At 47.5% G+C, this 26,336-nt stretch overlaps 1 protein-coding gene across 1 annotated transcript in view; it reads left to right on the top strand.

The window, feature by feature from the left end:
- TMEM132B (transmembrane protein 132B) overlaps nt 1-25,144 on the top strand; it is a 210,470-nt gene extending 185,326 nt beyond the window's left edge. The window contains exons 6-9 of the mRNA XM_010150904.1: nt 14,505-14,710; nt 21,499-21,772; nt 22,569-22,760; nt 23,990-25,144. Of these exons, the coding sequence (XP_010149206.1) occupies nt 14,505-14,710; nt 21,499-21,772; nt 22,569-22,760; nt 23,990-25,144 (1,827 nt within the window). The remainder of the gene's footprint in view (nt 1-14,504; nt 14,711-21,498; nt 21,773-22,568; nt 22,761-23,989) is intronic.
- The last annotated feature ends 1,192 nt before the right edge of the window (nt 25,145-26,336 follow it).

Here is a 26,336-nt window from a genome sequence, read left to right as displayed (position 1 = left end):
GCAGGAAAGCTGGGGTGGGGAGAGTTTTTCCAAGGGCAGGGAGTGACAGGACAAGGGGTGATGGGTTTGAACTGAAAGAGAGAGATTGAGATGGGACATCAGGAAGGAATCCTTCCCGGAGAGGTTTGGAGGCCCTGGGACAGGTTGCCCAGAGAAGCTGTGGATGCCCCATCCCTGGGAGTGTCCAAGGCCAGGCTGGATGAGGCTTGGAGCAACCTGGTCTAGTGGAAGGTGTCCCTTCCCATGGCAGGGGGTGGCACTGGGTGGGCTTTAAGGTCCCTTCCAAACTATTCCATGATACTATGAGTGTATGGATGTTTCCCAGTATTCTCTGTGGGTACCACGCAAGTATAACAATTAAAGTTACATCTTGCTTGTTTTTACGACGTTGTTGGTGAGTACGGTTGTCTGAAGTCTAGTAGACAGCCATTTGTTAAGACCTTCTGTTCTCAGCAAACTTGACAATGTGGCTTGTTTAATCGCCTTATGTTATTATTGATATTTGCATCTCGTGTAACTAATTCTGCTGAGGAAAAATATATTATTGCCAACTTTGATCTCCTTAATTCTGGTAAGAAAGTGCCTCCAGCTTCGGCCGATCTAGAGAGCAGAGAGGTGTGTGACTCCTTGGAGAAGGTTGCTGGCCTCGTGTGAGTGTCCGCAGGTTGGGATGGGAAGGGGTCCTGTTGGGTCAGACTGAGGAGGTTCTGAAGGTGGCTGCTGCTGCCTGTCTTTCAAGTAATTATTTTTCTGTCTGTCACTAGGAGTTCAGACAGAGCTGCAGGAGGCTCAGGGAAAAGCCTGAGGTACCTGAAAATGAAGGTGATTCTAAATAAAGAAGGCTAAGATGAGGCTGAAAGACAAGGGAAAAGCAAAGGAACAGAAATACAAGGCATCCTGCAGAGCAGGAATCTGACCGGAGCAGCTCACCCCTTCCCAGCTCTGTGCAGGATGTGGGAGCAGCCTTGCCCAGCCCCTCTGCTGTAGGTGCAGCCACTGCACGTGGGGCTCTCCCAGAGGGCAGAGGAGACATCCCCAAGTGCTGTCGGTCACCAACCGCGTTGGCTTTTTCACCTCATGAGGAATTGACCCTTTGTACCCAACCTTTTCTGTGGCTTCTGGAGGGTCTGGCCGTGCCTGTCAGGTACTGTAGAGCGAGGTGGGAGCCTCAAAGCGCAAGTGTATTTTCTAGATAGCAGCACAGGAACCAGAAGCGTGTTTGGTCATTCTGGTTTGAATCCAATCTTTGCTTGAACCTGAATGCGTAGCTAGCAGTGAGGTGGGCTGTAGATTGGCAGGGCAGAATATACCTGCACAAGGATGGCCCTTAATGCTGAATTAGTAAGTGCAAAGGCCCTGCTTTGAGCATGGGCGCACTGAAAACTGGTGACCAGCTGCAGACTGGTCTGTTAGGCAACAAGGAGGGCGACAGAGTATAGGAAAGCAAACATCTTACTAACAAAGAAGGGTGCTTTTCCAAGTTAAATCAATAGGCAAACTGGTGACCAGCTGCAGACTGGTGTGTTAGGCAACAAGGAGGGTGACAGAGTATAGGAAAGGAAACATCTTACTAACAAAAAAGGGTGCTCTTCCAAGTTAAATCAATAGGGCTACCCCTATGACCTGCATGAAACAGGAGACTTTGATAGGGCTATTTCAGTAAACAGAATCTAACAGCTTTGGTAGCCACAAACTGATTTCAGAGACGCCTGCGGCAGAGGGATGTCGAGCTACAGAGATGAAGCCATTGGCAGGCAGAAAGAATTTCCTTTAACCTCATGAGCTCTCCCTTCCTTGCAAGTGTGGAGTACTTCCCTTTAATGACCCTGTCAGTGGTGAGAAGCCTCGTATGCTTTGTCATGTTATCCTTTAGCAAACAAAAATAAACTGGCCTCACCATGCTCCCTGGTACCTGCCACACTGGCCGGAGGGATTTTGATGGGAAGACTCTTCTGGCTTTGTCACAGACTGGTGCGTGCCCAGGAACACGTGGTCTCTCCAGGGTGTCTGCAGGCAGAGCCCCGAGCTGGGAGGTGGTCAGCCCAGCTGCTCAAGCCGCGTAGGCAGAGGTACACGATGGCCCCATCCCTGGATGTCTTCAAGGCCAGGCTGGATGAGGCTTGGAGCAACCTGGTCTAGTGGAAGGTGTCCCTGCCCATGGCAGGGGGGTTGGAACTAGATGATCTTTAAGGTCCCTTCCAACCCTAACCATTCTATGATTCTATGGCTCTGCCCCGCTGCTGTCTGGTGGTCAGAGATGCCCTGGCAAGACAGGAGCTTTGGAAGGGTGGTCCCAGTTACACCAGAAGCCCGAGAGCTTGTCTTTTAAAGGTGGTTTTGATAATCCTTCCTTGGGTGTTGCAGTTCCCTCAGGCACAGGGCAGCCATCGCGCTTGTGGCTGCGTGTTCCACCGGGTCACGGGCTGCTGTGCAAGCCACGGAAAGGTCGACAGCTCCAGCATGCTAGTGAAAGAAGAAAAAAAGGTCAGAGGTGTCAGCAGCCCCTTCGTCCTACCTTCCCTTTAGACAGAGAGCACTTGCACCATCAGTGCATGCCAATGGAAACACATTTCCATCTTCAGTACAACGTATTCTGCCCCTGCAGCAGGCAAATACCTGTATTACAGTTGCAGCAGGCATTTCCTTCTCTGCTCTGCACAGATACTGTAGCCAAGATCTGCTGCTTTTCCCCTTGTTGGAGTTTGGATTTATTGACACAATAAAAGTCAAACAACAGACAGCAGCAGAGCAGACTTCACACTGAGCGTTCTCCCAGACGGGGCTGTTCCTGCCGGATTCGGTCTGTTCCACTCCCTGCTTCTTCCTGCACCAGCGGGACAATTCCCTCCCGTTCCAGTTGGAGAGCACCACGGCAGCTGCTCCTGCGATCAGATCAGATTTGCCATTCTTGTAACTCACGAGCTATCTGCAAAGCCCCTCGCGACTCGGAGCCCGTGCACTGCTGTCCTGGTGTGGGTAGCACAGGGGGCTTGGCCCCAAGGCACCCTTCGGCTCGGCTGGCTCTGATCCCACGGCGGCTCTTCCCTCCACCCTGAAGCTTCTCTTGTGTTTACGTTGGAGTTCTCCCCTGGGCTGGCAAGACAACTTAGCTAGGAGCAGGAGGGTTTGCGGGCGTACAGCGTCAGAAACAGTGGGTTATACAGGGGCCTGTCTTCAAGGGATTCCGTCTGTGTGTGTGAGATGCAGAAATTCCTTTGAATTTCTAGGCAGAATCTAAGCTTCCAAGCTGAGGCTGTGTCACAGCTGTAGCGTGCCATCTCCAGCGCAGCTTTAGCTCTGTTCATGCACAGAAGCAAATCCTGTACTTTGCTAGAAGTGAAGTCTCATGGCTGTGTCATTCTGACACTGAGGAGATGAAGTATTTTCCTGGAAACGATCTCCTGTGTCATTCAGTCACTGCTGACAGATGCAAGAGCCCTGAGACGGTACACCTGAATGGAAATCTGGCCGTACTTGTGATACGCTAAAGCTGTTGCCTTTCCAATGCGTTCATCCTAGAGGACCTCCCTCTGTTTCCCTGAGTGACTGCCCAGGAGCGTTCCCTGCAAGTACTGTCCGAGGGAGCCCAGCCCCGCGCGGGCGGTCACCAAGGAGATGGCACAGCACAGGCCGGGAGGACGCTCCCAGGGCTGGTGATAGTGTGGGAGCCGGGATGCCCAGGGCAGGGATGCAGACGGAGCAGAACTTGCCCCTTCACCTTCATCGTCTGCTTGTCTGTAGCCAATTTCTCTCATCTTCCCTCTGCTGCAGATAAAGGCCCCGGTATTGTTACGATACTACCGTCATTTTTAAAGTGCCTTTTGCTATTGCACAATTTCTACGAACATTGTAGTGACAATAATGGCCTTACGGGCATACGCAGGCCCTCCCTCCAGCACAGTGACAGCACTGGCTAAAAATCAGGTTCAGAACACTTTTAGGGCCCTTTTGGAGCCCATCTGTATTTTCAGCCTTCAGGAATTCCAGTCTTAAACTGTTTGTAGTACCCACCACAGCTACGTGCTGCTTTCATTTGAGAAATTACGTTCAGTTTTTCACTAAGATGACTCCAGGAATGGGATTTTTCACAGAAGGCACCAAATATTTTTAGTGTTGTGCTAAAATAACAAGCATTAGCAGGACTGCAGTGTAATAAGATGTGCGATCTAGTGGTGTCTAGAAATTGCTTGACCGTCTTCTGTGTGCGAGGAACTTGCACCGTCCTTCTATCTACCTAAACTCAATTCCCTGAATTTCATCCATCTGTGGCTCTTGGCTTTTTTCATTTACCGAACAGGGAACACTCTCCTAATGGCCATCTTCTGCATCATCCTATGTTAGAGGAATACTCTAGTTTTGTAAGACCAGAGAAGGATGGTAACTCTATTAGGTAAAGGCTCTCGACATTCTCTCCAGCTAATTTTATTGAAGCACTTGGCTGAGTGAATGCAGTTTGAGAGTCGCTTTTGTTGGCTGCGTTTGCTGTCTGCCTGTCCCTTGTCCCTTTTTTACTAATTAAGGAAGTATTTGTTGCTCAGAGACTAAAAGCTAGCTGGGGAGACTTACGAATGTTGATGCACTAAAATCTAGATGTAGGACCTGAGTTTCCTTTACAAAATGAGAGTGCATTGCTGTGGATTTAAAAGCTCTTTGTTTTATTTTGGGGGTTTTTTTCCGTGGTTTTCAGTTGACGCTTTGGGTGGCGCTGGTGTAACCTTTCACTTCTGGGGAAAGAGCAGAGGCTAGATCGGTGTGGCTAACATTCGTGACCCAACACATTACTATCTTAAGCTCACAGCTTTATTACTTGGCTGTCTAGTCGTCTTCTGGGCCTTGGGGCTTTGTGGTGCTGTTGTAGTTGCCATATATTCCAATCGCATCCACAGGGAAGGGTGCAGTTTTCCTTTGGTGGGACAAGGAGCCTACAGGGGTCCTGTCCGTTACGGAGCAGCCCAGGAGCAGCGCAAGGGCTTTGTGTGCAGGGGCCGTGTTGTGAGCACCCTCCTGTTCCCCCCACAGCGCTGCCGTGCAGCTGGGAAGGGCTGAGTGGCCGGTGTCCAACACGGGGGCTGTACACGTTGGCGTCCGTGAGCTTTTTGCAGAGTGTTGTAGCATCTAGGAAATACCTGTGGGAGCTGAGGAGATCTGGAGGTGACGCATTCTCCAGGAACCTCAGGCAGGCAGAGAAGAGCTGGTTAGCTTCAGCAGTTACAACTGACCTGCTGGTTTTTGGAAGTACAGGTTCTTTAGAAACCTCTATTTCCCCTGTTAAAATTTCGCTGGAAAAACTGAAGGCTACACAGTACATGAAATTGAATGAATACGCATGTAATTGTTTCTTTTTCTTTTAATTTCATGGAGCCTTAGATCTTAAATTTCAGTCACAGGGATTAGACCCATGAATCATGAACACTTAGTTTACTTAGTACACAGAAGATGACTTTTAAAGCCAATTATTTCACAAAGAACTTCAGTGGAACTGAACTGTGTTACATCTGCCTGAATATTCTCCCCTCTTACTTTTCTCACCAATGTGTAAATTGTTCTGTCAGCCTGTAACCCCATCTGTGTGACTAATTCAAGGGGGGGAAAAAAAGAAAGAGGGAAAAAACCCACCTCAGCTTGTAGCTCAAACATATGTGTTAGCCTCACCTAATTAGCAGTTTTTACAGAACAGGTTCAGTGTTTGCAATTAGAACTGGTGCAAGAAGGAGCGGGCACCATATGCTGGGTTTCACCCGATAAACAGCTCCTAAGCCGCTCGGGGATACCAGCTGATAAACACGAAGCGTGTGGATGTTTAAACTAACAAGTGTTGGTAATGGCTATTCTGCAGAAGTTTAAGGATCAAATACTTGATCCTTAAAAAAAAGCCACCTCAGAGAAGCACGTGCTTGGAATGTGTGCTGGAGGGAGATCGTTTCTCTCAGTGCAGAGAATGACGATGTCTGTCTAGAGATACATGTGCCTGTCTGGGAAGGGTGTTAGCCCGGGAGAGGTGCTGCATCGTGGTGACAGGGCCAGTGGAAGCCGTGCCGACTTCCATACCAGGTTGCTTAAAAGAATCAGAATCTCATGGAGCAAGAATGGGACTGGCACAATTCTGAGCGCAAACGGACACAGAATCTGCTCTGAGCTCTGGTCCGTGTGTCGTTGTTATCGACTGAAGTAGTGGCTGTAGGGAACAGTGTTCCTGAAGCTTTCCCCAAACACAGACTGTGCTGAGATTTAAATGCACCTGCTTTCCTGCATCCTGGTGTGCAACTGCTGCTCATTTGGGAGATGATGGCAGTTTGTCCCAACAACTTGAAGAACAATATACCAAAGAACTTCAGTCTCTGAAAAGACACTGCCTAAAAGTCTCCCTGTTCCAAGCTTGTGTCACAGTTGGCTGTCGCTGCGTTACAAGACACAGTGAAGCCCTTGCATCCTTGAAAACTCCTGGTCTGAGGCCAGTGAATCAGTAGAAAGTCTCTCATTTTCTTCAGTGAGAGTTGGATCCAACCTAAAAAAGCCTTGCTCTATCCCCTACCAGTTGCATCCCTTGTTTCTTTCACACATCAAAGCTGAGTCCCACCTGGTTCCCAGCTGATTGTAGAAGTGTCTGTGCTAAGACGAATGGCCACCGCTGTCTTTTAGTTACTGGTGTCCAGCATCGTTTCTTCTTGTGCAGGGGAGCTGCCATTCCTGATGGACCAACCACTATCCATTCCAGGTGCTGGGAACACAGGCATCTTCTTATCTTCCAAAGGTACCAGCTTCTTCATACGGCCATTGATTTGACCTAATGAAGGTGATTTCTTTCTCCTAATCTGTACGTGGTGATGATAAATCCATGGGGAGAGCAGAAACAGTAATTTTTAATTCTGCCAGAATTCCTCAGCTTGATTTGTGTCGAAAGAGTGCAATTAAAACCTCAGCTGGTTAGTGAAGGAACTGGGTAGGTAGAGCAGAGAACGTTTTGGCCGCCACCATGTACTGCTGTGAGCTGCCCCCAGCCCCTTCCAGCATCCGCTGTCTGTATCGGCACGGATGGAATGCCAGCACTGCCCTTCCCAGCGACTGCGCCAGCGCCGGGCATGTGCAGTGGCGATTACGGAGCCTGCATTATACGTCTGGCTAAGTAGCAGGCTGGAGTCTGGAAGCACACCCACCTTCTTTGGTCCTCCCCTTTCAACCTGTGCCCCCGCCAAGCTGCTGCTCTCCAGCAGGAACGCCCCTGCGCGGCACGCCGGAAAGTGAATGGGAGCAGCTGCTCTGCACCTGGGACTGCAGCCCTGGCAGAGCTCATGTGGTGTTTAATAATTTTGCATAGATCAACAGTTTTGGAATAGTGCACACTTCATTCAGTACAGCAGGTTTTTAAATTCTCATTGTACATTCATGGATCATTGCACCTTTTCTAAGCCGCAGCAATTGTCTCTATTGTTAAACCAAGATCTTAATGTCTCCCGTGCTGTCCTTCCCTCTAGTTCAGTGCGTTTCAATGGGGGTTAAAAGGTAAAACACTCTAAAACTTCAAATACCCATCCACATCGTTACAAGCTGTATCTAGTCTCATCTCCCTCCTCCCCCAGTATCCTGCTTCTCTCCATCAGTAGCGTTAAATAGTGACATCTACAGAGAAAGTGAGCAGAGGCCTCTTGAATAAAACAACAGGCTCTCACTAACTATTGCGCTAATTGCTGCTGAGCTGCTATTAAAATGGTCTCACCCTGAAGCTCTGTGCCCCTGCGTAACCGATAACCCCCCCAAGCTTGTCACTCAGTCCATCCTCCTCTTGAACACACAGTACTTCAGTTCGCCACCTGGTTTTCCAGATCTTTGCTTTCCTGGACAAAGGGTTTTCCTTCCAATCTCGCTTCTGCCTCCTGGTCACTACCTGGGGATAAATGGCAGTTTATCCACCAACTCCTCACTTTCACAGCTAACGGCTGTCAGATCACGCTTCCGTCTCTGAGGAGAGAAACTGGGAGTCCAGACATGAGTTCTGAATCTCCCACTTTAGTCCTTTAGAAGAACAAAACTGGGAAGAATGACCATTGTGAAATGATAATTTCAAAATGGTCTGGATTTCCCAGCGGATTCGTTCGTGTGGTTTTGGAAATCTCCACCTACCTGGGTAAGTGCCTGCTAAGCTGGACACTGCCCTTTGACGCTTGCTCATCCTCCCCTTAATTCGATCGGACTGACTTCAGCGGTTGTGAGTCCCAGGCTTCAGGTGTATCTGAAAACAACCACAGCCATCTTCTTGCCGCAGGACGGCGTGACTGGCCTGGTTCTACAGGACACCACGGTGCTGCGGGGGCTGAACAAACTTCCCTGCCCCAATCCAGGTTCCCCCAGCCCACAAGATCAGGGCCACCCCTTCTTTCAGTGCAGAAGCGTGTGGTTTTCTCTTCAATAGATGCTCAGTTCCAGCTTACTGCTGAGGAAGAGTGTTAGAAACGCTTCGTGCTCATCCTGACGCGTTCCGGTTTCCACACGTTCCCCAGTGAGCGGTGGCAGCGGGGGGACTTTCCTATTTGCAGGCACAGCCGTCGCACCGAGTCGTGCCGTTTCCGTGTCAGACTGCTGGTCACCGACAAGGGGAAAGGCAGGCACGTAGCGAACACGTGGGCTGGGGAGTATTTGACTTAAACCTCTTGCTATTGTTTCTCAAGGAAACAAACCTTAGAATCTATCTCGAGGGATTCCTGCAGCCAACACTTCTATCTGAAACTACAGCAGCTGTTCTGGAGAACAGTACTTGGAGAGCTGGTTTGCCAATAAAAACAAATTAACGTGAAAAGACTGTTTCAAAAATGACACTTCCGAGACTGTTCTGCACGTATCTGAAATGAAGAGGGAATAGAACTTCTGTTTGCATTAGTTTCAATTTCAGCATCTTGTCATTTGCCACCCTTTACTCTGTACATTGTTAATCTGCCGTTTGCCTCAAATTGCTTGGAGGCTGTACCTGCAGACCCCAGCTCACGTCATCCGCTGGGGCGGGGGAGAACTACCGCCAGCACTAACCACCTGGAAAAATCCTGCTGCTGGAAGGGGCTCAGATAAAGGCACCGGGAAGCCGAGCAGGCCATGCGCGAGGCTTCGATACGCGCGGTGCCAGGATGGCTTTGCCAGCTGCTCCGCGTTGCTGCGGGGGTGTCAGAACCAGGGCAATGCCACCACCCCCTCGCTGGGGCTGCTGGGTGGCGGGTTGTCCCGCACGGTGTTACCCCTCGACGCGTGCAGATGGGCAAATACCGTGCGCTAGAATAATTAGCATGTTGTGACAAAACACACAACTGCGGCCAAAACAAGGAGCCTGGCGTTTTGTAGGCTGACTGCTATCAGGCATAATTCTGAATTTAAACAAAACCAGCATTTCTTAGCTGAAAAGGGTTTGGAAAAACCTTTTGTTGGTTTGTCTGGAGACATGAGGCATATCTTTCCCTCCCTTTGTTGGTTTAGCAGTGGCTTCAGGCAGTGCAGAGGGCAGAAGGGGACGGGAGCCAGCGAAGGCACAGGAGCAGTTTCAAAGAGGGAAAAAGAAGAGGATAGGCAGAAGGATAATCCTCCTTTTTGTCTTCAACTATGACCCAAACACTAAGCCAGATTCCTCAGGCTGAGGAAGTAATTTCAGACTGAGCTTCTAAAGCAAACATGTAGCAATAATAAAGTACAAAATAATCCAAACCAGACAAAAAAAGGCTGCTGCAGCCGTGCTGTGGCCATATAAAAAGATGCAAGAGGCAGAAGAAAAACACACAACCTGAGGGTTTGAAGTAGCTCAGCAAGGCCCTCCTAATGGGCTAACAAGACAATGCCAGGAACAATGCCTCAGAAAAGGCGGCATTCACGAAATACCACAAAATTACAGTTTTAAGATTATTATGAGAATGAGCATTTACTCAGGGCAGCGTTTGCTTTAAAATCTTGTTTCAACTGTTCTCCTCATAGCTTCAGCCACAATAAAGCCACTTTGCATCCTTCACACGTGCAGCAGCACTGTGCGTGGCCCCTCCGACTTTTTATACGTGTCCACGACCTGCCAGGCTGTCCTTCCTGCTCTTCTTCCACCAGAGCCCTGGTTCCCCGGCCTGTTTCCAGGGAACAGGGTGGCTGCAGCCAGGCTGCGGTTTGGGCTCTGCCTTGCAGGCGGGACATCAGCAGGAGTCAGGCAGGAATCAGAGTAAGGCTGGGTCGTGGTGCTGAAAAAACAGGGTGACAGAGCTGAAGTCTGCCCATCTGTCCACTCAAGTATTTTTAACTTCCCGTAGGTCTTGACTCCAGGCAGGAAACTCCTCTTGTAAAGGGCGGTTCTGCTGAAGTACTGCTGAAGGCTCTTTGAGAGCAAGCGTAAAACGGGCCTCTTGTCAAGGGTGAGTTTGAACGGTGGGGGCCTGATGGGATAACCGAACGGCTGTCGTGCTCAGCTGAAGCAGCTGTGTTAGAACCAGTTCTGACACATGCTGCACGTGCCTCGGTTTACTCTTCTGTAAATGGATTGTAAAAATACCACCTTCCTTTTGGGTTTTGTGCGTCAAAAATGCACAGATGAGGAGTGCCATAGGACAGTTTGGGACTGCGGTATCACTCTTAGGTCTGTTCAGTCACTGGTGCTTCCTTCCAGATGAAACTGCAATTCCTCTGGGTGGAAGTCTCTGCAGATGTTCATGCACAGCTGTGCGCACACCAGTCGTGTTCATCCGTGAGGGGTGCGTGTCAGAAGGTGACATGAGTTTGGAGCAGCGGGATGGGCTGGGGAAGCCCAGCACGCTGCTGACTGGTGATGCCCACGGGGTCGAAGCCCTCTCGCGCTCTCCTCCCACAGCAGGGCGCTGGGGAAAACTGGTTGTGCAAGCAGGCATTTAGCAGCAAAGCCTTGTTTAACCGAAAGCTCCCGCGTGGCAACAGGCGCAGGATTGCGCCTGTTTTCCGGTACGTCGGTCTCCGTTTCCACACAGCACGGGCTGCCAGCCGAGGGGAAGCTATGGCGTGCTTGGGAGCCGAGCCACGCAGCAGGCGCTGTTGGTGTTCCTGTCACTTCTCGTTCCCTCGGGCTTACCTGGTCACCCAAGGGGCGTGTAAACCTCTGCTGACCCGAGCGTGGAATGGGTTCCCAATTACTCTCTTGGATTGCTCGCTGCTTTTGTCCCGCATCAGTCTAAACCGAGGAGGCTGTGACAGGCTGTACAGGGCAAATTGTGCTTTTCACAATTGCTTGTGGGGACCGGAGCCAAGCACCCGCTTCAAAGCCCGGAGCCATTAATTGCAGCGCTCTGCCATGACCTGCGGAGCGGAGCACGTTGCCGGCCGCAGACTGTCTCGAGTAGCGCTTCCCGGCCTTGTTGGGCATGGACAGTGGAGAGCGACAGGCGGTTTTAACCAGCCTTGGCTCTGTGCACTTGGGATGAGGAGGGGGCAGCGTCAAGTTTCTGCTGTGGCCTCTCACTGTGCAGTGTTTGCAGGGCAGCTTTGACGGCATTTTCCCTCTTGGCGCCCTCCGCACCGGCAGCTCAAAGGAAATCCGCGCGTTGTCACCTGCTGGTGCCTGTGTCGCCCTACCCCACGGCGAACACGAGTGATGTCGGAGGTGAACAGGCACGCGCGCCCCAGACGCCAGCAGCAGGGCGCGTGGGTTTGTTCCCCTTCCAGCAGCATCACAAACCGCTTCTGGCAGCCGGAGTGTGACTAGAAAACTATGGAGCAGACTTAGAAGGGGAGAAGGGGAATGTTTGCTGTAGGCATCGGCCAGAGGGTACTGCTGGCTCCGAGCCCGCAAAGCTCAGCCTGTGATTCCCATTCCCTCTTTGGAGGAGTCTCGGGGTGCCGTTTGCAGGACGTCACAGCTCTCAGGAGAGACCTGGGTGAACTTAATTCCTTGTCCTGGGCCTGTACTAGATCCCAAGTGAAATGGGCATTTTCTATACGCGCTCAGGGTTCTTGTCCCCTTCAGATAAGCAAATCTGCTTTCAGGTAAGAGCTGCCGTACGGCACAGCAAGTCCGAGAGGCTTCCTGGGGTGGGCTTCAGGCTGGCCTGAACAGTTAACAGCGGGCAGAGTTGCACACACTTGATCCCAGGATTCAGCTGTCTGATGTGGTTTTCACCCTTATTTACAAACTTGACTTTCCTTCACATTCTTTGGTTTGCTCGTACCTAATAGAGAAAACCCAGATTCCAGCGAGAGAACTGGAACAACATCAGTGTCTCTCTCCAAGTTTTCTTACCCAGGCTGGATTAGTTCCTGGAAGGAGCACTGAAGGGACAGGCGAGCTCTGCACTCGACACTTCTGTGGCAGTTATAGACGCTGATTTAAACTTACCTTAGGTCGGTATATAAATGGCGCTGTCTAGACGTACACTCTCTGAAATCCGTAAGCCGTGCCTGGTATTTTTACAGCTAAAGTCCACCTTTCAGTTCCCTAATTTAGCACCTTTCTTGCCCGCTGACAAGAACGTTTGAAGCAGCAAGAACAGAATCTAAAATACTAGCAGCTGTCATGCCAGATACTAGTTATTCCCGCGATCGGATCTCGATGTTTATCCCTCCCTCTTTCAGTTTTCTTAATTATTTCTGTCTTGGTTTAATTCTCACCAAACTCCCTAGATGTAGGGTTTATGATTTAGAATCTCAACTGCTCATTCGATTAATGGGCTTGATTAATGTGCTTCAACTTTCCAGAGACACTTGTGACACCTTATGAGGGGGAAACAGAGATCCTGAGTATGCTCCATCTCATCTGTGGCACTCCTGAGCCTGGAGTCCATTTTAAGCTCTTTATCAGGTCACTACATCTATGTATTTATTTATTTAAATTCTGGTACTCATTAAGCATTTAGGTGGAAGGAGTATTCATTCTCTCCAGGAGCATGACTTGGCTTCCTTTGCCCCTTTTTCCCTTACGACCCGGCTTAGTCCCTTTGTAAAAATCCGTTGGTGGTTGTTTCGGTACATGGATGGGATCTGAGGATCCTCCAAAGCGGCAAACGTGGAAGTGCCGCTCTGCTGGTTTACAGATGGGTATGGAGAGAAGGACATCAGACAGTGAGCTTGTCTAACAGGAACCCCAAGGCACTTGGCAATATTTTTAGCAAAATTAATTAGTAATAAGCAGTACAGGAGACTGGTGTTAGTTGTAGTGATGTTAGAAAAGGGACAGAATGAAAACTGTGCGAGAGTCGTTTGATACGGCCGGTGCTCAGTCTAACGACCAACATCCCAGGGCAGAGCTCAAGAGGAAAGCAGTGCTAGTCTGAGATTTAACACAGGACAAACTTAATTTCAAAGTCATACGTGAGTAGAGCCTTTGGCAGAAAAAAAAGGCTGCTACACATTTTTTGTAATTTTTCTTGGCTCAGTAACCCCTAATTCCTGTTAATATCAGAGCAGATTTGAGGTAGGTTTGCAGAGCAAAACCACCCTGTGTTTCAGCACATTCCCTGCTAAGTCTGCATGAGTTATCTCAGTAACTCCAGTAAACCAGCATTTAATCACTGGCTTAGCCAGAATCCCTTCAGCTCCGAGTCCCGGCGCATTATGCAGCATGACACACAACAGTCTCGACAAGAGAACAAAGTCCATTCCAGTAGCACAACTACAGCTCATAAGCCGTGGGTTTAAAAGATTAAAACCACAGTACGTGGACTCGGTGGGAGACTATCACCTCGCCCTCGCGTCCCAGCGGAGCACATAGCTGTGTATAGATAAACACGCATGTACGCAGGCACGTACGCACACGTACAAGCGTGTTACGCAGTACGGGTGTATGCACAGAATCTAAAAGCACACACACATCCATATGTTAAGCCCCGTCCCTCAGGAACACGGAGTTCTCCTTCCAGGATGCAGGTCAAATGTGCTGCTACATCCTGTTGTTTACATAACCAGGACCCGGGCTCAGGACCGTGATTCCGTGCCAGGGGATCCCTGGGACAAGGGGGTAGATGAGGTTAGTCTAGAGCCCACGTGCCACTTTGGGCAGTAATTTCGTAGAATGACACAAAGCAACTATGGATACATCTTGCTAAAGCAATCGCTGGTAAGTTCTAAAAATTCATGCTTCTGCTGCCCTTCTGCTGGAGAGCCGTAAGGGGATCTCTGTCTCCAGCGTTACAGCGCTCAAGGAGAAAGGAAGGGATTCCGGTTCATGGTTCTGAGTCAGCCTTTTACTAACATACGGCCGCATTTTTTCCAGGTTCTTTAAGCAAGTTGTAAACATAAACGTTCATGCACATGGTGTTTGATTCATGAAGAGTTTAATTTGCCTGGTATGAAAGATTCACATGGGTTATATAACATCATTACATTATTTTTGTCGTTCGCGTAGTATCCATTGAGGGGAGCAGAACTCTTTTCGCCAGGGTCCATTTGTCACTGGTTGCTGCTAATTAGAAACCTGAAGAGAGCGTACGTGTGGCTGACGTGATCGGTGTTTGGGCTGACGTGCCATTCCTCATGCATCCTCAGGAACTTTCAGTCATTTTCTAATTAAATTTTTTTCCCTTTTCTTTAAGGTTTCCGACAGCTGTGACTCCATCTTCGTTAATGGCAAGGAAATGAAAAGCAAAGTGGATACTATTGTTAACTTCACTTACCAGCATTTTACAACCCAATTAGAAGTGACAGTCTGGGTTCCACGGCTCCCGCTGCAGATAGAGATCTCTGATACAGAGCTTAGCCAGATCAAAGGCTGGAGGATACCCGTCACCTCCAATAAAAGGTAAGCTTGCAGCATTGGTACGGTCCCCATACGCGCCCAGGGCCTGACGGTAGAACACCACAGATTTCCAGAGTATGTCTCGGAATCTGAACTCTCCTGTTTAAAATTAGCTTTACAGTCTGTCTTAGCCTTCATTAAAACATCCAACAAAGATATCAGTAGGCTACATTTTATCCTGATCTATACAGTTTAAAAGGCAGTGGCTTTGCCTGGAGCATTAATCAATTCCATACAATCCTAGAAAATCGTATCTTACACTCTGGTGTGCCAGTCTGAGGAAAAGGACCTGGACCTCTCCCATCCTGTATGTAACACCATGTGTGTGTGATATTCAGCACTGCCGGTGCTTAAGTTTCTGCCCACGGTGCTAAATAAAATAGGGCCAAGGAGGGCGTCAGGTCACCGGGTACTGGCAGGGGGTTGGACTCGGTGGTCTTTAGGGTCCCCTCCAACCCAAACCATCCTGTGACTTGGGGCGATTACTCAGTCTCTGTACAGATGCAGCCTACAACAGACCTGGCTGCAGCATTACTCAGCAGATCTGAATCAGGCAAAAAACCACTTAGGCGCTCCTGTCGAGGACTATATTCTGATCAACAGATTCTACCAGGACACATGTGGATGGGGAAAAAAGGAGGAGGTAGGGATTTTGAGCTCTGTTCCCATCATTCCCTACTGGACAACCTACCCATTCAAGAATAACCATCATTTGGACAATTTGCAAGATTAAGACCTTCCAGGAACACTGCTAGATTGGTGGATTTGAGGCTAAAATGAAAAATACTACTGAAGAACGAGGCATGACACCAGCTCAGATTTATAACGCAGCGGCACAGCATCCCTGGCAGCAGTAACTAGCGCTAAACAGCGTGGCAGTTCTAGCCCAAGCCCTTGGCTTGCCCAGCAGATCGTCTCTGCTACTGAAGAGCTTGAAAGAGCCCAAACGAACAGCAGTGGAGTGGAACTGTGTAACTTTATGAGGGCATAAAACTTGCAGGGTGCTCAGTTAATGAGCTCCACAGAAGGGGACTGAGTTACTGCTTGGCTACGCGGTTGTTTTTCCTGGCTATGGCAGAAGAGGTGAGGAGGATCTGGCACAAGAGAAATCTGTGTGTGCGCTTCAGTGATGAAGGCAAGGTTGCTGTTTGTGGAAGGAAGACGTGGTAGGTGATGAATGAGCATCTGCCTCACTTCCCTTATCCATCTGTGACGTGCCCCGTGCCACACCCCTCCTTAGGCAGGGCTCCTGCAAAAACCAGTGGGGATTTTGCCGAGTAAAAGACGGCAGGGTTAGGCTGTTGCTGTTTATTGTAGGAGTAAACTTCCAGCAGCACGCTCAGTGAGTTAGACACTCAGCTGTGGTGAACGGTCGTGGACATCCTGACTGTAAAGCCATTACACACAGTGCTGGAAATTTACCCCCTGGTGTCTACTTCTGATTTATTTGGCCAGCTGAAACGGAGATAATGGTCTGAGAGTCTGCTCTGTTTGCAAGCTGGCACTCGGTGCGAGGTGGCGGCTGCTCAGACTGCTTCGGAGCTGCTGGCGCATCTTCAGCAAGCGTTTCCCGGGGAGGGTGGAAGAGAAAGGATGGACACTGTCTCATTCCCCGGGATTGCAGCTGGTGGTTTATGACACTGTGTCAGCAGTCCATGCCCGTGTGAACGAGGGAGGTTTCAACCACAAATACATTATCTTTTGTTTTATGGAACGTTCACATGGATGTTTTTTAACTTTGGGTGTATTCTACATCAACAGGCAACGTAGGACTAGCGTCAGTTGTGTTCGCTGTGACTTTGCTTTGTACATAAGCCTTTTTACGTTTCCTTTATTTTTAGATTTAGATGGGTTTTACCTGAGATTTAGTGGCTTTTCCTTTTAGTTCTATCTATTTATTCATTTTTCTCTTTATTTTTTAATCTGCCTGCACCTCCCTCTCCTTCATTGTTTCCCCAACATCCTAAACATGCAGGAGTTTTTAAGGGATAACCTGAAGCACACAGGACATTCTGACTACAGTAGGAGCTGCAGGTTGGTTTCCTGGACCCCCATTCCGTGATACAGCCAGAAGGCCACGTTTGCTTATTCTGAACAATGGTTCAGCCAGTAATTCGTCACAGTGCCCTCCTGGTATGTATACTACAGTGTTGGTGCTGCACAGCGAGGAGGCCGTCTTGCGTGATACCTGTGAATAGGTTGGAAAGAGAGAGAAGAGCACTTTAATCTTTTTAAAATACCAAAATCCAAGCTTTTCGCAGCAGGTGTGGTAGCCACAGCATTGTACTGCTTCAACTTCATAAGAGCCAATAGTTGGTTTCCACGAGATTTTGGTATCTATCCTCAAAGGAAACTAATGTGAAAAGAAGAGGGCATGTAATGCTTGGATTCTTTTGGAAGTCCCTGCCAACAGGCTTAGGCTGTCTAAAATTTAGGTTCAGTCTCACAGGGCCCACAGGTCAACTGAGACTGTCACTGTCAGGTTTAGTCATGGAAGGGTTGTCGTGTGTCTTCATCATTCCTCACCCCACCACAGACAAAATGATTGTTTACTCTCCTCCTGTTGCCTGGGGTTGGTGTCATCACCCCACTCTCCTCTCTGCTCAGCAAGGACTAAGTATTGCTATAAATATATATACAGGAGGTAAAGGTTTTGAGCATTTCTTACAGGGATTGTAAGATCCTTCATCCCCCCTGGCTCCCCCACCGCTCAGCGGGGCTCTGCTGGTTCAGTTGTCTGAGGGGCTGAGCCAGATGGCAAAATCTAACTGGGTTTACAATAACCTTTGACATGTTTTTATTGGTGCTGTGGAACCTCTGTGAAACTCCTGCCTCAGCATGGCTGTTCAGAATATAGCTGCTTCCGTTTCAGCCCTGAAAAAGGGTTTATATGCCTCAAACCACACCTGTTCTTTCCAATGATGTTTGTTGATCTAATAAAATGTTTTGCTTCTCCCTATAAACCCCCTCATGTTTGTAATCGTAAAATACATGTGATTACAGACACGTTTGCTTACCTAACAACTTGAACGACTTCCACAAAGTGGTGAAACAGACAGGGTTTTACACATGCCACGTGCCTGGCCCAGTCTGAACTGTGTCCGTTTTCACCTGGTCTGAGCTGCTGAAGAGCAGGAACTTGCTAGAGGAACAGAAAGAAAAACCAGGCTGCATTAATGCCAGAAACTGGGAAAAACCCAGTCTCCCCTAGGTAAGAGCAGCAGTACAATTTCATTAATGCCAGAAACTGGGAAAAACTCAGTCTCCCCTAGGTAAGGGCAGCAGTACGATTTACCAGATCCATCTGTAAATATATGGCAGAGCTTCATCCAGGGCAGAATGTGATCCATGGTACGTGCTACTGCAGATAGGCAGAGCCTCCCGTTCCAGATGAAGTCAGCTCCGTGGATCAGCTCATGACTAATGCATGGTACGCGGTCCTGGAAGTAGCACGGGCTAACAGAAACTCTCCTCCTGCAACGGGCCGCCGAAGAGCCTACAGTCTCAGCAAACAAAAGGTGTATATGTAAATTCAAGTCAAATGTTAGAGCACAGAATAAGTGCAGGCAGACTCTGCTAGTCTAACAGGAACATTTATTTTGATTCCTCGTGCATCTGCAATAATTACCCCTTCCTGACGTTCCTGCACCAGCTCTGTGCACATATCACGTGGCTCCAGCTTGCATTAATGGGAATTGCATGGCCAAAGCCTCACAGAACAAGCTGGGAATTTAATGTAAGTAAATATTTTCAACTGGGCTAAGCCCAGTGTTCTCGTGAGGCTGCCAGGGAGGCAGACGTCACACAGTGTGACTGCAGCACAGGCACAACTCGCTGGCCTGTCACCAGCAGCTGGCCCTACTGAACGGGAGCTGGCCGAGCCAGGGCTACGCCGGGGTGGCCGCAAACCCGTGAGTGGCATAAACCTTTGAGACCTGGGAAGAGAGTTAAGCCAGATGTGGTGCTTACGGAGGGCAGTCTGCTGGGCTCCTGCTTAATTAGGTGGCAGCTCTGCTTTGGTCCTGTCTAGTACTAGAGGAAAAAGCAGGAAACAGCCAGAGTTAAGTGAAGGAAAAAACAAACCTGCATTAGTTAAACCTCAGCGTGAGCGCTGCCACTCGGAAATAAAGCCATCCTGTAAGGGAAATAAAGTGAAACTGGATTCAAACCATTCCATTTGTGAATAGCAACAGCTGCACAAAGATTGAACATGCTGTAAATTCACTCCTGTAGTTAATTGACTCTAATTTCCTCTGAAGATAAGGCCATGGAGATTTCTGTTAGCAGGTAGGCTGTATTTTCAAGATCTGTAAAGGTACCAAATTGCATTTCTTTGAACTGTGAGTAGAGCTGTGTTCAACTTATTCGTGTAGCTTCCACTAAATCAACTTCGGGTGGTTTGTATTTTGTAGCTGACATAGATGTTTTTTCAATTAGGTGTGTTGCAAATGTTTTTTTAAATACATGACTCTCTTTAATGAGTATTTCAAATTCAAACCTAGCAAAACTGATTCTTTAGGGTTTTTTTAAACAGAAAATTAGCATCTGGCCCAAGAACTTGATGCCTGGTTTGAGTGGTGCAAATTAAAAGAGACATACTTACACTGCTCACAGACAGTGTCTGTAACGCAGAGTTGACAGATCCCTGATTAGCTCAGTGCTAGCAGGCACCTCCTAACAGGGCTGCTGTTCTAACTCCGCGCTCTGGCAAAGGATTTCTCTGTGTGAAATGTAAATTAAATGCAATTCTGGCAACCTTGGAAGAGCAAAAAATCTTCTAAGCAAGTTTGCCAAGCAGCAAGAAGCAGGATAAACCCCCCTGAGTACTTCTTACCCGCATCACTGCCGTGCCGCCTTCTCCAGCTCTGCGCAGGTACTAACGGTGCTGTCTGTGTTACTGAAAAAGGGTTAAATCCGGACATCTCAGAGCCAAACCTGGTTGTCCAAAAGTCTGAGATTATTCAGAGCCGGGTTATGGTTTAGATGATCTGAAGAGGGTCAGAATACAGGAATAAATTGGAAGTGGGAACGTTAAAAGCTCAGAAACTCTCGTATAGCATTATAAAGCCCAAAGCAATCCAAACAGGCACGGGCCACATCAGCTCTGCTAATATCCCCCTCCTGGTACTCTGCCTTGCGGCTCTCCCGCTGCCTGGCTGGCCTCAGCTCCTAGTGCAGCCTGACACTTGTGTTGGGAACAGCAACAACGGCAGGTTTCCCTGAAACACCCGGCTAGTCTGATCTGGTAAGAACGATTTCTTTGTGTAATGTAAATCCCGTTTGAGGATCCTGGGTTTTTCTTACCCATTCGGTGGTTATTCAGTGATGTTTCACTCAGCAACGAATGATGGACACTTGTTTTACACACACAAGCCCCAAAGGGCTGTACCAAATACCATTTACCTGAGGCTGAATATATATGCGTTCAGCGAACAGTCGATGCATTGGAAATAAATTTTCAGTGTGTGAGGTTCTGTAACACCAGGACTTTCTATCATTTTGAAGAACATAAGGGCTTTTCTTACATATGTTTTCAGCTTGCTGTTTGCCAGCCTTGTCATAAAACAATCTATAACAAAAGCAGTTCTGTTTGTAACAGTTTTTCATTGCTGGTATTTCAAAGGAGAAGGTAAAGGAACACAGTAAACACAAAACTACTTCCCAAAATACTGTGAAAAACAAGAGGCTTAGCTGGTATTTCCCACCCTTGCTGTAGAGGTGGCTTCAGGCTCAATAAATAAGTAAAGCAGGAAGGCAAATTATTTCTGAGCAATGAATTCCACCGTGTGGGGGCATAATGAGTAAAAGTGTGACCACCTAGTGCTTAATACCTGACTCAAGAGAGGGGAGAGAATCCATGTGCTTGTCCCCAGGAATAAACAACAGCCAAAAGAAAAAGAATTGCTGGGAAGCTGGGTTTTAAAGCAGACAAAGTTCTGTGAGGTGCGAGAGCACTGCTCTCAGGTACAGATCACCGCGATGCTTCATAGGCTGAAGGAAAGCGGCATATTGGTACATTGTCACGGTGACATTTTGCAAGGGGAACAAAGGAAGATGTTAGAGAATGTGTGTCTAATATTGCAGCTGTTTCTGGGGGGGCGAGCGGCTGTCCCACCAGTCTGCCATGGGTAACTGATGTCCTGAGTGGTAACTTCAGTGCCTAATCTGGATTTTTGGAAGCCCCATGGGGTCATTACATGACCAAATATACCAGAGACTTGCATGAACCGCATGAGATTTAAGGTGAACTCACAGTATATTACGCAAATGCAGAGGGCTTCATGAACCCGTGGGACAGGGTGGGGGGCATTACCTCAGCAGGGAATCCCGCATGCGTTCTGAAGAGATGAGCGATGGGCAGAGGCGGAGGAAACGATGCTAAAACATCTTCTCCCATCCTTGCTGAGCTGCTACAGGGGACTGTTCCAGAACTGTACTCTCAAACATTTCACGCTGCTTTCCTTAGCCCTCTGCAAGACTGGACTTCGCTGGGAGACACGGGCAGCAGGCGCTGGTTCCACTGAAACCTGCAACGGCAGACGTGTTTTCAGGCTGCTGGGAGGCCCCACTCCAACAAAGCATTCGCTAACAGGAGTGACAGTAGCTTTAAACTCTGTACAAGCATCTCACCCAGATTTAGTAACCTACATGTCCCAGATCTGGTTTCCTATTTCTCACCCAGCAGCAGACGATGGTAACATTAACCTAACTGCAATCGCCACGCGACTGAGGCTCTGCAGTGCTGTGGGGGGATCACGCGCTGCAGATAACAAACCCCCATCTATTTACAGGCCTACCCGTGACAGCGAGGACGAAGAGGACGATGAGAAAAAAGGAAGAGGTTGTACCCTCCAGTATCAACACGCCATGGTGCGAGTTCTCACACAGTTTGTAGCCGAATCCTCGGAGCTGGGAGGCCACTTGACCTATATGCTAGGCTCTGAGTGGCAGTTTGACATCACTGACCTTGTGACTGATTTCATGAAGGTAGAAGAACCCAAGATTGCTAAGCTCCAAGACGGCCGAGTTCTGGTTGGTCGTGAGCACGGCATCACCACGGTCCAGGTACGGCCTCAGATGTATCTGCTGCTTCTGTAAAGAGAGTTCTGGATGCACACACACAATAGCTAATTAGCTTATAAAATCAGATTGCTCTGAGAAAAAAAAACAAGCTGAAAAAAATTACATGCTAAACATAAAAGGAAGTGTGAATGGGTTTTCATTTTTGCTATTTGTCACTTCCATAAAATACCTCTAGGTGAAACCTCTGGTGGGATTTATGCACGTTAACGTAACTAGCAACAGGGAAACAGGTTACACAATGCGTACAACTAGCTTCTTTTCATTTAAGTGGGATGTTATGAACCTAACTGTTAGGGAATTTTACCAAAGAGCTACTTGCATCTTCATATGCTTAAACGTCTTTGAAAAATTAGTTGCTTTATGTTCACAAAATGAAAGACAGAATGGACACAACAATAACCTTCAGGAACCTTTCAGTGTGTTCACGTTCACCACCTGTCTGTCTTACGCTGTGTCTTGGGCCACACGGCACCACCCACGGGCGGGTTCTGATCGACCACACAGCAACGACTTTCTTTGAAAACCAAATCCATTTAATCTATACTCCATTGTTGACATGACGCTGCAATTTTTAAGTGATTGGTTGTTTTATTAAATTATTTTTGTACATAAAGTAATTTAGCAGTAAATGAGTGTAATGTCTCGGGGGAAACATCAGTTATAGCTTAGCCATGGATGCGACAAACCTGAGCTTAACCCCAAGTGTTCTGCCGATTAGGGGCTAATCTTGCTTTACAACACAGCTGCTGTTTCATGAAAGTTTGCTTTCTCTTTCAAGGTTCTGTCTCCTCTTTCCGACTCCATCTTGGCAGAGAAGACAGTGATCGTTCTAGATGACCGTGTCACCATTACAGATCTGGGAGTACAACTAGTTTCAGGCTTGTCCCTCTCCTTACAAATCAGCAAAGGAAATAAGAGAGCTATCGTTTCTACCACCTCTGCATACGACATCCTGCATACTCCGAAACAGGTACGAGCCGAAATCGTACACAGAATTAATGTATTTGTTTACTGTGCTTTGTCAGAAGGAGGGAAGAGCTACGTGCTGTAAATTTTAAACAGTGCATATAAAGTATGACTTTGTGAAAAGCAGTAACTTCACACAGCAAAGGCTGTTCATCTCACTGACCAACTCCTGCAGGTGCAAACACCCATAAAGAATGATCAGTAAACCCTTCAGAGCTAGTTTGGAGACCTGCACAGCACAGGGCAAGTGATGGAGAGGTCTGTGCATGCATAATGCTGTAGAAAGCATGTACGTGCCACTCCAGGCACTTTTTCCACGGGAAAATACGGCTCAGCTACGTAAGCAGAGGTAGAAACCCCATGCCTTAACAGTTTCACTAGGACCCTTTGCTTGCACATACAGAAGGTTTCACGATCTACACTGCTGAAACCAGATGAGTTTGTGCCTACTTTGAACTGTATGATCTGGGGAATTATTAGCTTTCGATGAGACCACAGAATAAAGTACATCTATCTTTTTTATTGTGTTTATTACAGAATTGCGACTCTGTATCACTAGAGGCAGCGTAACTATCTTTTTAGCACTAGCAATTTGCAGTAAGGAGACAGACTGTTTCGGTCAAAACATCCTTAAAAATGGGATTTTTGTGAGTCTTTCTACAGCTCCCAGAAAGGCCTATGATCACTTTTGTATATTTCACATAATCTTCTGTATTTGAAAGCAGGCCAGAGGATTTAGAATACCGGCTTTAGATGTGTTCTTAACCCAGTTTGTTTTAATGGGCTGAATGGGATAACTATTCCAACACATAACAGCTCTGCACGTTGTATTAAATATGGCAGTAGAACTGCTGTGTTAAAGAAATTCCCCATTATAGGGCCTTTATAAAACTAATTAACCAGGACTTTGGAAATAGGATTATTTTCATCATGGGGCCCTGGCGTTCAAAAGATGCTTCTCACTTCAGACTGAGAAAAGAATTGCCAGGTTTTTTGTCAGCACTTTTTATGAAGTTTAGATGGCCGTGTCTTTGACAGTTCCTGAAGAGGAGATAAATGCCGCCGTGGTCAGAGACCACAGATCTGCAAGAAGAAAATGAGAAGCAGAGTAGACATTTTCATTTATTTTAACAAAATAAACAAGTTAAACTGTATTTGTTTTGCCAGTGTCAAACAGACTTAACTGAGTGTCTCTCAACTTTCACACATTCTCTCCTCATCCTCTCCCCCCAGGAAGCCATAGTCAGTGCTTGGCTTTTGTTCAGCGATGGGTCAGTGACGCCGTTAGATATCTATGACTCCAAGGACTTCTCGATCACCATCACTTCCCTGGATGAGATGGTAGTGTCTGCACACCAAAACCTTCAGGCCAAGTGGCCTGGGGTAGTGGCAGAAGGGGATGGGCAAGGGCCTTTGATTAAAATTGAAATGGTCATCAGTGAGCCGTGTCAGAAGACCAAGCGGAAGAGCATTCTGGCTGTTGGGAAAGGAAGCGTCAAAGTGAAGTTTGGTCAAAAAGATTCTGACCAAAAAGGAAGCACTAATGACATCGATGATGTGGATAGAGATTTTAAAAGCCATGCAAGCAATTCTGTAGAGAAACCTGCAGAACAAGAGAGGACGGCACAAGAATGGTCCAGAACCCATGAGGACATGTCCAGTCATGAGGACAATGCAAACAAAAGCACAACTTTCATATCTCCCATTGATCAGGAGTCCGTGGAGGATGGCCAGCTCCAAAATAACCCAACTGCCTTCACAGGTTTCCCTGCGCAAGTAGAAATACCAGGAGAAAACAATCCCAGCGATCTCACGTTGACTTCAAGAGGATTAACAGATTTGGAGATTGGCATGTATGCCCTGCTGTGTGTCTTCTGCTTAGCAATCTTGGTCTTTTTGATTAACTGTGTGGCATTTGCTTGGAAGTACAGGCATAAAAGGTTTGCTGTGAGCGAGCAGGGCAACATCCCCCATTCCCATGATTGGGTCTGGCTTGGGAATGAGGTGGAACTGCTGGAAAACCCAGTTGACATTTCGCTCCCGTCAGAGGAGTGCACTACCATGATTGACAGAGGAATGCAGTTTGAAGAAAGCAACTTTCTCCTCAACGGGAGTTCTCAGAAGACTCTTCATAATCATATCCTCAGATCTTCTGAGTACCTTTGTGAAAAAGAAGTTAAAAGTGAACCTATAAATCCTTCTGGGCCAAAGCAGAAGCGAGTAAAGTTCACTTCATATACAACAATACTGCCAGAGGATGGAGGCCCCTACACCAACTCAATTCTATTTGACAGTGATGATAACATTAAATGGGTATGCCAAGATATGAATCTTGGTGATTCCAAGGAACTTAGGGACTATATGGAAAGACTGCAAGACAATATGTAAAACTACTTTCTTATGTTTGTAATCACCTTTATGCCTTCTGTTTATGGATGGTGGAGCAGTCAGTCCAGTCAGCAATAGGAACAAGACAGTCCAACCCTGGAGTTACTGAGATGATAACCTGGTATCACTGAGCGGGTCCAAGAGGCTGGCTGAGCTAAACCTGTTTCACCACAGACCAGGATGTGCCCCTACAACAGCTACCTGTAGGTGTTGGAGGTGTCACACAGGATGGCTGTTTTGTATACTGCCTGGTACTAGCAAAATGCTAATACAACTACGCTCAGACTCAGAGGAGACTTCATTTGTTTGTCATCTCTCATGATAAATGGTAATCAGAAAAGAAAGGAATAGTTGTTTGCATTGATTTTTCTAGTCGTCGTCCTTCGTAAAGCACAGTGGACATTTCCTGCTTACAGCCTGAAGTGAGGCTTACATTAAAAGGGATCTGAAGGAATCCAATCTTATTGCCTATGTGCAATGCAGCCAAGTAGTCTTACTATTTTTTACAGCTATAAAAACCCCCATGTGGTTAATTTCTTTTCCTACTGTTTATGAATTTTATTTGACTTAGGGAACATTAAGTATTTTCTTTGAAGGGTTTTTTTTCGGTTGTACCAAAGTGTAGTACAGTAATATTTATAATGATTTAAGTTTTCTATTCATCTGCATCTGCCCCTAGAGATACCTCCCTTCATCACTGATTATCTTTCTCCTTTCCATATCGGTCGTTAGTATTTGAAACACAGAAAGGTGTTAGAGCTCTTACTGGGAAAGGGTTGTATCTTCTTACAGGGAACTGTAAATACAATAATAAACCCTGGAAAATAAAAATCAAGGAGTAGCCCTGGGTTTACTTTTGTCATTGCTAATATGAAAAAGTAACCTGCAACAAAACAGCACATATTTCAAAGGGAAATGCTTTGCTGAAACAGCAGCTTGGTTGACAAAACACATTATTATCAGAATGAGAAAGTCAGATGTGGTACTGGAATGCACAGAACAGGACAAAATTTCCTAGCAAGTAAGCAAAGGATTTAGCAGGATAAAGAGTCCACGCTCAACGGCTAATGCCCTGGACCGTGTCTAAAACATCTCTGACTGTTAAAAGCTGATGAAGAGGAAAAACTTTACACCATGTTTCACTGAAAACAGGAGAAGGAAAGAAAAACACACCCTGGGCACATTAGAAAGC

This window comes from Eurypyga helias, unplaced genomic scaffold (genome assembly GCF_000690775.1).
Source record: "Eurypyga helias isolate BGI_N326 unplaced genomic scaffold, ASM69077v1 scaffold414, whole genome shotgun sequence".
Lineage (NCBI taxonomy): Eukaryota > Metazoa > Chordata > Aves > Eurypygiformes > Eurypygidae > Eurypyga > Eurypyga helias.
Note: the sequence above shows the minus strand (reverse complement) of the source record. Positions and strands in the feature narration are given on the sequence as shown.